Raw genomic sequence first — 10446 nt, 5'->3', positions numbered from 1 at the left:
TAATACTGTTTGAGAGTATTCTTACCATTGGCCGAAACAATGCGCAATTCACATCGCAATTTGCATTTACGGATTATCATGCGTAGTAGGAGTGTTATGCTTAGTTACACGAGACGCAAAAAACATTTTTTTGTAAACCTTTTTTTCACACGCTGGCCGAAAAACAAATGTGCGCAGATTTTGACCGTTGACTGACTCACTAATAACATTTTACCGTTTGCATGTAAGCTAAGCATAAAAAGTGGTGCAACCACAGGGCATGCGCTGTGGAGCACAGAAACGGGTACAATATGCTGTAACTCGGTACAAGTATCTTTGAAAAATTTCCTATTAACCGAGCTGTTTGATAGACGCGTTTAGTTTTTTGGTAACATTTTGCGATAAAACAGTGTGTTAAAACGACAGGGCTGCATGCGTGATAGCGTGAGAATTGAGCAGTGAGAAAGTGAACGCTCACTCGGGACTAATATTAGTTTAGAACTATATAGTTCAAATGTTTGAACCGGAGCCCGGGACGATATATAAACCCGAAAAGGACTGGGGGTTAAGATCAGGAAAACGGATGAATTAACTTAATTTTGACGAGTTGACTAAGTCTAAAATAATTATTCGCTTCGAACTTCTTCGAAATCCGAAAGTTGTAGTTAAAACACGGTGCTTTTACATTTATGTCGATGGGAACTTCAGTTAAAGGGATAAATTCTATGCGCCAAGATCAGGCACTGGTCGAACAGGGAGCGGGTCAGATTATTTCGTTAGTTTTGATCCCGCAATTCATATTTGTATTAGAACCCACTAACTGCTCGGCAATTGTCAATACAATATACCTTCGGCAGAAAGACCTAGAAACTGTAACGGGGACGACATGGAACCTTTAATGGGCCGGTAGAAGAGCCAGGAACTGCTGACGGGCCAGGTACCTGGCCTAAAAAACCTAGTTTATAAGATAAATACTGTGTATCATTTATTTTTAGAAGGAGCTTTCAAACGCAACCTTTACAACTTTAGCTTTAGCCGACCGGGGTCGGTGCTATTTTATATTTCGAGATCACAGGATTATCGTACAGTTATCGGTGCGGCGCGGATTTCGCGGGATTACAAGATTATCGTACAGTTAGTCGGTGCGGCGCGGTTCAGCGTGTATTTCGACGTCCGATCACTGGGGATGCTGCAGAAGGAAGAAAGCTGTACGCTCCTTGCGACAATGGGGTCTGACCGGTGTCCTCGGGAGCGCTCGGGTGGACTCGCTCTTACGCGCTAGAGCGAGTCGGCTAGTTGGTTTGTTTTAGTACAGTTAGTAGCTCAGTTGACCGAGGCTACTAACTTTACTAAGGTGCTCGCGCACCAAGGTCGCCACAGTACTCCCCTCCTAGAGCGGAGTTACCGGTATCGCGCAGGGATGATGACCTTCCGTTGCGATCTGGTAACAACGGTCGATGTTTTCTGCTCTGTGGCTGGAGTCGCTGCCGCATTGGGTGTGGTCTTCTGTTGTAGCATCGGTAAGGGCGAAGAGTCCCGTTGGAAGTTGGTAGGTTGCGGAGTGCTACTCAAATCGTTGGCGATATACGCCGGTTTCAGGCGATCCACGGAGACCCATGAAGGTCGATCGTTGAGTCGAACCTGAAAAGACTTCGATTTACGATTAATTACCGGGTACGGACCATGGTATGGTGTGGTTAGTGCAGGGCGGACGGTGTCGTTACGTATGAATACGTGGCTACACTTGCTTAAGTCGGCATGGATGAAGGTAGGTTTGTCCGCGTGCCACGAGGTATTTGGCGGGCGAATGTGGCTCATCCCTTCCCGGAGCGTCCTGGCAAAGTCCGATTGATCAGCTGTAGCTGACCGGGACTCTTCAACTAGGAACTCGGCGGGAATCCTCAGCGTAGTTCCGTACACCAATTCGGCGGGTGATGCTTGGATGTCACTCTTGAAGGTAGTCCGTAGGCCTAGCAGGATAAGTGGTAAATGTTCGCTCCACCTGGTTGTGTCCTTGCATACAATTGCTGCCTTGAGGGTGCGGTGCCAACGCTCAACCATCCCGTTTGCTTGTGGATGGTATGCCGTTGTCCGAATGTGCCGCGTTCCAAGGGTCCGTGTCAACTCACTGAACAGGCCTGACTCGAATTGTCTTCCTTGATCAGTGGTTATGTAGGAAGGGACGCCAAAACGCGAGATCCAGTGGTACAGGAGGGCTGAGACAACAGTTGCGGCTGTTATGTCTGCTATAGGAACTGCTTCTGGCCAACGCGTAAAACGATCGATTACCGTAAGGCAATACCGTTGACCGTTGCTCACCGGAAAAGGTCCGATGATATCGACGTTTATGTGTGAAAATCGGGCTGTCGTCGCTGGGTATGTTTGCAGAGGGCTCTTGGTGTGACGTATGACTTTGGCTTGCTGGCATGCCACGCATGTTTTTACGAATTGTTGAGCATCCCGCTTGATGCCTCGCCAAACGAATCGCTCTGTTAATAGTTTTGCGGTGGCTCTGGCTCCTGGGTGACTCAAATCGTGGACGGCATGCATAACTTGCGGCTGAAATGACCTTGGAACGTATGGTCGGATTATTCCAGTAGGGCAATCGGCGTAAAGAGACTTAGTGCTTCCGGGGATCTGTGTTTTCCGTAGGCAAAGGTCGGAAACTATCTTGCCACTGAGAATGTCTGCCAGTTCAGTGTCGCGGTCTTGTTCCTCTGCCATCTTTTCAAAATCAATAGTAGGGCTTACTTGTATCACCTCGATGCGTGATAAAAGGTCGGCCGTGGTGTTCTGTTCTCCTGCTACGTGTCGAATATCCGTGGTAAATTGCCCGAGGTAATCCAAATGCCGTGCTCTGCGAGGAGAGGTGTCCTGCTGCTTCTGCTGGAAGGCATATGTTAGCGGTTTATGATCCGTACGAATGTGGAAAGCACGACCTTCTAACAGGTAATGAAAATGCCGAACGGCAAGATAAGCAGCGGTGAGTTCTCGATCGTAAGTAGAATATTTCCTCTGAGCCTTATCGAATTTTTTGGTGAAAAACCCAAGCGGTTGTAATTGGCCGTCGACTACTTGGTGTAGGACGGCTCCGGCAGCGAAGTCGGAGGCATCGGTCCACAGGGAGAGCTCTGCATTCGGTACCGGGTGTGCCAGTAAGGTGGCTTGCTCCAGCTGTTGTATGCAGCGATCGAAAGCTGTGGTTGCTTCTGGCGTCCAGACTAGAGGCGTCTTATCTTTCTTTTTATTTCCGGGAGTCATTTCAAGCAGTAGTGCTTGTGCGTCTAGGGCTCGTGGTATAAAACGGCGATAAAAATTGACCATGGCTAGGAATCTCTTCAGTTCCCAGATCGTGGTTGGTTTTTTTATATCGCGAATCGCTTCTACCCTCTCTGGAAGTGGGAGTATCCCATGTGGGGTCACCAGGTGTCCCAGGAAGGCGATCTCCGTGCGTTCGAATGCACATTTCGCGGGGTTAATGGCCAACTGATGGTCTGCTAATCGTTGGAAAAGCACACGTAGATGTTCGCGATGTTCTTCCTGTGATGTTGATGCTACGATTATATCGTCGATGTAAGGAAATACAAAATCGAGTCCTTGCAGCACGTTGTGTATCAAGCGTTGGAAAGTCTGCGCTGCATTCCTGAGACCGAATGGCATACTGGTGAATTCATACAACCCGAAGGGGGTTGTAATCGCGGTCTTCGGAATGTCTTCCGGGTGAATAGGAATTTGATGATATGCCTTATGCAGGTCGACCTTAGAGAAAATGGTCTTTCCCTGCAAGGTCATGGTAAAGTCTTGCAAATATGGCAAAGGGTAGCGATCAGGAATCGTCCTAGCATTCAACGCGCGATAATCGCCACAGGGGCGCCATGTTCCGTCTGCTTTCCGAACCATATGGAGCGGGCTAGACCAGCTGCTGTTAGACGGTCTACATATTCCGAGTCTCATAAGGGACTCGAACTCTGCGCGGGCTGCGGCGTACTTATCCGGGGCTAGTCGTCTTGGTCGTGCGAAAGTTGGTTGCCCTTGTGTTTCGATCCGGTGCATCACTTGGGAGTTTAAAGCGGTTCCAGGTGCGATTGGAGCGGTTAGCTTTGGAAACTCTTGTAACAATGAAGCAATCGGAGAAGATGCATCGCATAATTTAATTGTAGGTTGGTTTCGGTTGCGGATCCGTGTTCCCGGTGTTTGTAGATTTGTGAGTGCATCTATCAGACACCTATTGCGAAGATCCACTAGCAGGTGGTAATGTTCAAGGAAATCTGCTCCGAGGATCGCAGTTCCTACGTCAGCTATGATAAAGTTCCATAAAAAGGAGCGACGTAGGCCCAGGTCCAGCGTGTGGAGCGCTTGCCCGTATACATTTATCGGTGTACCATTTGCTGCAAATAGCTGCATTGTGGTAGGTTTAATAGCTGCAGTATTATGGCTACGAGGGATTACGGAGACGTCGGCGCCGGTATCGATGAGGAACTGTTGGTTGGTCTTCCGGTCTCTGATGGTAAGACGATGGTTCATCGACGTGATGGCGGATACCGATCGTTGAGCGTCTCCGTGACTATTTCATAATGTTTGAGGGGAACGTGTATTTTCCTCCTGAGGCATGCTATTGTACGCACAAGGGAATTGGCACTTATTTGCGTTTTGCCCAAAACGCTGATGGTAATAGCATAGACCACTTGCAGGCCGGGAAACTGAGCGATTGGCGGGGCGCGTGCGTGAGTTAGGCCGGTTTCGAGAGCGTCCGCGACTATTAGCATTTAGAATAAAGTCATCGAGACGCTGACTCAACTCGGCAACTTGACGGGAGAGGCGATTTATTTCGTCCGACTTGACTTCCGCTACCCTAGGGTATGCACTGTGGTGGTTGTAAAGCACGAAGGAGTCCATCACGGCATCAGCCACGCTCATCTTTTCCGCCGGCGTTGGAGGGGCAGCAATTACGGCGGACTGAACGTAAGGTGGGAGCCGACCAACCCATAGATCGATTAACATGGAGTCCGTCATTGCTCCATTTGCTGTTCGTCGCATATCGGGAAGTAATTGTGATGGTTTACGATCGCCGAGCGTCATTTCCGAGAGTAGACGATGAAAACGGCTTCGCTGCGATTCCTCGTAATGGTTGGTGATGGCTTTTTTAGCAGCTTCGTATCGTCCAGTGGCGGGCAAATTATCGAGAAGGTGCCGCAACTCGGAAAGCTTTCGGATAGGTATTTGTGTCTTTAAAATATTGACCCTTTTTGTGTCGCTAGTCGGGGTTATATTCCATACGTTGAACCAATTTTCCAGTGCATAAAAAAATGTGTTTATATCCGCGGGGTCCAATTCCGGAGGTATCAAACGCATCGCGCTCAAGGTTTCCACCTGAAGACCGGTTTCTGGCTCACTATGCTTTTCGAAGGGAGTATCTCCTATTTGGTTCCTTGCTTCCGGTAGCGGAACGGTCGACGCGGATGGGGCCGAATGTAGGTCTGGGCTGCGCAGCATCTTTCCGTTAGTTTAGAAAAGGAAAGTATTCGCTTACCTTACTAGAAGGGTCTCACTTCTATAAATAATTACGCAGCGGGGCACTATGCGTTGGCGTCACCACGTGGGTACAGCGATGGCGTCGGCGATGAGGTTGGCGATGGCGTCGGTGGTGAGATGGGCGATGGCGTCGGGGCTGGCGTTGGTGATGATGTCGGGATTGGCGATGGCAACTGGGCTGGCGTTGGCGGGGACCACGGGGCTGGCGTTGGTGATGGTGTCGGGATTGGCGATGGCAACGGGGCTGGCGTTGGCGGGGATTACGCAGCGAGGCACTATGCGTTGGCGTCACCACGTGGGGACAGCGATGGCGTCGGCGATGAGATGGTGTCGGGGCTGGCGTGGCACTTCGAAAGTCCTGCGATAACGGCGTTGGCACTTCGAAAGTTCTGCGATAACGGCGTATCGGCCGTAAGCGAGTTGAACTACACAATCCTGAGATCACGTCGGGGTCACCAGTTTTAGCTTTAGCCGACCGGGGTCGGTGCTATTTTATATTTCGAGATCACAGGATTATCGTACAGTTATCGGTGCGGCGCGGATTTCGCGGGATTACAAGATTATCGTACAGTTAGTCGGTGCGGCGCGGTTCAGCGTGTATTTCGACGTCCGATAGCTGGGGATGCTGCAGAAGGAAGAAAGCTGTACGCTCCTTGCGACAATGGGGTCTGACCGGTGTCCTCGGGAGCGCTCGGGTGGACTCGCTCTTACGCGCTAGAGCGAGTCGGCTAGTTGGTTTGTTTTAGTACAGTTAGTAGCTCAGTTGACCGAGGCTACTAACTTTACTAAGGTGCTCGCGCACCAAGGTCGCCACACAACCATTAATATCATACCAGCATCTAAGCCATCGATTTCTGGCAAGTGAATCAGAGAACAACTCTTCTTTCATTAGTTGCATGAGTTTTGTCGTCTGCAAGGCTTACGGTATTACTTTATATTGACTTTGGTACCATTTTCTCTTTCCCAGTGTTTCGTTTCGCCAGCCCACCAGCAGTCGCTTCATGATGCTAAGATCGATAAGATGCAAACGATCCGCTACCACGATATCCTAGACTATGTAAAAAAAATAAATCTTAACCTTCAGATCTACAACCGCCTACCTTGGTAAGTTTTCCCCTTTTATTTTGCAATTACTTCGAATTGAACAGTTATATCGACTCGAAATTCCTGGAATGCCTCAAGCAACATGTTCTCTATCATTCTGCCGAAAACCGACTTTTTATTTTTATTCTAAGTATTTTTTTACACCATTTTTCAATTTATACCCCTTAAATCTACAACCGCCTACCCGGGTACGTCATACGTTTTGTACGAGAGTTTATATTTTTCTTGAAAATATGTCTGAAACCCGAATTAAAACGTTTGCGGAAGAGTGTTGTTTTCTATCGTCGATCCGACAATGTCCAAAAAAATGTTCAAAACGCAGCAGTCTACAGCAGATATTGAAGCTGTAGCTGACAATATACCTGCGGAAGCAGAAATGCTAGTTGAAGATCGAGATGGAGCTTATGTGGATGAAATGGGGTTTCAACGCTATTTATTAATGGAATATGGAGTAAACATCAACGGGAATCTAAGGGCTATTATTGCAGACACTCCAGCAAGAGCATTCATAACAGGTTGACTACAAAACTTATCAGCAGACAATTTCACATGTATTTAACTGTTCTTTCATTTAATTTTCACAGGTGTAGTAGGACATGCTCGTTATAACAGTTGCCAGAAATGTACCGTCGTAGGTCAATACGGCAGCGTTGCTCGCACCATTGTATTTTCTGGGACACAAACAACACAACGAACTGATGGACGATTCAGGCAAGGCGCCTATCCAGAACACCAAAGAACGATGACACCTCTTTAAGATTTAAACTTTTTACATAGTCCAGGATGTTGTGGTAGCGGATCGTTTGCATCTTATCGATCTTAGCATCATGAAGCGACTGCTGGTGGGCTGGCGAAACGAAACACTGGGAAAGATAAAATGGGACCAAACTCAATGTAAAGCAAGCCTTGCAGACGACAAAACTCATGCAATTAATGCAAGAAGAGTTGTTCTCTGATTCACTTGCCAGAAATCGATGGCTGAGATGCTGGTATGATATATAATGGTTGTGAAAAATAAATGATACACAGTATTTGTCTGATAAATGGCACAAATAAAAAGTTATATCTTTGTAACATGATTTCAATAAATACCGTTATTTGTCGATGCTGGGGGAATTTGAAAAGGTACACAGTGATGATGAAATATCCTGAGCCCGTTTTCAGTTGTTTCGGTGGGTTTCTCATGGATTGTCCCGGTGGATGTTGTAGCATGAATACTTCTTCTCTAAACACTTTATTGGCGGGTGATTTCTGACCAAAACATGCTGCAGTCACCGTCAATTAAGTGTTAAAACCTAAAACACAGCACAATGGAAAAATCAAGCACATTATTAAACTGCATAAACTTCGTCAAATTTTCTTTCCCTGCAAGGTCATGGTAAAGTCTTGCAAATATGGCAAAGGGTAGCGATCAGGAATCGTCCTAGCATTCAACGCGCGATAATCGCCACAGGGGCGCCATGTTCCGTCTGCTTTCCGAACCATATGGAGCGGGCTAGACCAGCTGCTGTTAGACGGTCTACATATTCCGAGTCTCATAAGGGACTCGAACTCTGCGCGGGCTGCGGCGTACTTATCCGGGGCTAGTCGTCTTGGTCGTGCGAAAGTTGGTTGCCCTTGTGTTTCGATCCGGTGCATCACTTGGGAGTTTAAAGCGGTTCCAGGTGCGATTGGAGCGGTTAGCTTTGGAAACTCTTGTAACAATGAAGCAATCGGAGAAGATGCATCGCATAATTTAATTGTAGGTTGGTTTCGGTTGCGGATCCGTGTTCCCGGTGTTTGTAGATTTGTGAGTGCATCTATCAGACACCTATTGCGAAGATCCACTAGCAGGTGGTAATGTTCAAGGAAATCTGCTCCGAGGATCGCAGTTCCTACGTCAGCTATGATAAAGTTCCATAAAAAGGAGCGACGTAGGCCCAGGTCCAGCGTGTGGAGCGCTTGCCCGTATACATTTATCGGTGTACCATTTGCTGCAAATAGCTGCATTGTGGTAGGTTTAATAGCTGCAGTATTATGGCTACGAGGGATTACGGAGACGTCGGCGCCGGTATCGATGAGGAACTGTTGGTTGGTCTTCCGGTCTCTGATGGTAAGACGATGGTTCATCGACGTGATGGCGGATACCGATCGTTGAGCGTCTCCGTGACTATTTCATAATGTTTGAGGGGAACGTGTATTTTCCTCCTGAGGCATGCTATTGTACGCACAAGGGAATTGGCACTTATTTGCGTTTTGCCCAAAACGCTGATGGTAATAGCATAGACCACTTGCAGGCCGGGAAACTGAGCGATTGGCGGGGCGCGTGCGTGAGTTAGGCCGGTTTCGAGAGCGTCCGCGACTATTAGCATTTAGAATAAAGTCATCGAGACGCTGACTCAACTCGGCAACTTGACGGGAGAGGCGATTTATTTCGTCCGACTTGACTTCCGCTACCCTAGGGTATGCACTGTGGTGGTTGTAAAGCACGAAGGAGTCCATCACGGCATCAGCCACGCTCATCTTTTCCGCCGGCGTTGGAGGGGCAGCAATTACGGCGGACTGAACGTAAGGTGGGAGCCGACCAACCCATAGATCGATTAACATGGAGTCCGTCATTGCTCCATTTGCTGTTCGTCGCATATCGGGAAGTAATTGTGATGGTTTACGATCGCCGAGCGTCATTTCCGAGAGTAGACGATGAAAACGGCTTCGCTGCGATTCCTCGTAATGGTTGGTGATGGCTTTTTTAGCAGCTTCGTATCGTCCAGTGGCGGGCAAATTATCGAGAAGGTGCCGCAACTCGGAAAGCTTTCGGATAGGTATTTGTGTCTTTAAAATATTGACCCTTTTTGTGTCGCTAGTCGGGGTTATATTCCATACGTTGAACCAATTTTCCAGTGCATAAAAAAATGTGTTTATATCCGCGGGGTCCAATTCCGGAGGTATCAAACGCATCGCGCTCAAGGTTTCCACCTGAAGACCGGTTTCTGGCTCACTATGCTTTTCGAAGGGAGTATCTCCTATTTGGTTCCTTGCTTCCGGTAGCGGAACGGTCGACGCGGATGGGGCCGAATGTAGGTCTGGGCTGCGCAGCATCTTTCCGTTAGTTTAGAAAAGGAAAGTATTCGCTTACCTTACTAGAAGGGTCTCACTTCTATAAATAATTACGCAGCGGGGCACTATGCGTTGGCGTCACCACGTGGGTACAGCGATGGCGTCGGCGATGAGGTTGGCGATGGCGTCGGTGGTGAGATGGGCGATGGCGTCGGGGCTGGCGTTGGTGATGATGTCGGGATTGGCGATGGCAACTGGGCTGGCGTTGGCGGGGACCACGGGGCTGGCGTTGGTGATGGTGTCGGGATTGGCGATGGCAACGGGGCTGGCGTTGGCGGGGATTACGCAGCGAGGCACTATGCGTTGGCGTCACCACGTGGGGACAGCGATGGCGTCGGCGATGAGATGGTGTCGGGGCTGGCGTGGCACTTCGAAAGTCCTGCGATAACGGCGTTGGCACTTCGAAAGTTCTGCGATAACGGCGTATCGGCCGTAAGCGAGTTGAACTACACAATCCTGAGATCACGTCGGGGTCACCAGTTTTAGCTTTAGCCGACCGGGGTCGGTGCTATTTTATATTTCGAGATCACAGGATTATCGTACAGTTATCGGTGCGGCGCGGATTTCGCGGGATTACAAGATTATCGTACAGTTAGTCGGTGCGGCGCGGTTCAGCGTGTATTTCGACGTCCGATAGCTGGGGATGCTGCAGAAGGAAGAAAGCTGTACGCTCCTTGCGACAATGGGGTCTGACCGGTGTCCTCGGGAGCGCTCGGGTGGACTCGCTCTTACGCG

The 10446-nt window shown here is 48.8% G+C and overlaps 2 protein-coding genes across 2 annotated transcripts; one reads left to right on the top strand and one right to left on the bottom strand.

Annotated features, from left to right (window-relative positions):
• Positions 1 to 1380: 1380 nt before the first annotated feature.
• On the bottom strand, positions 1381 to 2040 carry LOC131264211 (uncharacterized). Its single transcript, XM_058266500.1, has one exon. It carries the CDS (start codon positions 2038 to 2040, stop codon positions 1381 to 1383), a length of 660 nt encoding a protein of 219 aa, XP_058122483.1.
• Positions 2041 to 4410: 2370 nt separating this feature from the next.
• On the top strand, positions 4411 to 10197 carry LOC131264210 (uncharacterized). The gene is made up of 4 exons (XM_058266499.1): positions 4411 to 4486; positions 5549 to 5922; positions 9608 to 9671; positions 9770 to 10197. The coding sequence occupies exons 1-4, from the start codon at positions 4411 to 4413 to the stop codon at positions 10195 to 10197; spliced, it is 942 nt and encodes a 313-aa protein (XP_058122482.1).
• The last annotated feature ends 249 nt before the right edge of the window (positions 10198 to 10446 follow it).

The sequence above is a fragment of the Anopheles coustani genome, chromosome 2, assembly GCF_943734705.1.
Source record: "Anopheles coustani chromosome 2, idAnoCousDA_361_x.2, whole genome shotgun sequence".
NCBI classification, from domain to species: domain Eukaryota; kingdom Metazoa; phylum Arthropoda; class Insecta; order Diptera; family Culicidae; genus Anopheles; species Anopheles coustani.
This window is presented reverse-complemented; position numbering and strand designations above follow the sequence as displayed.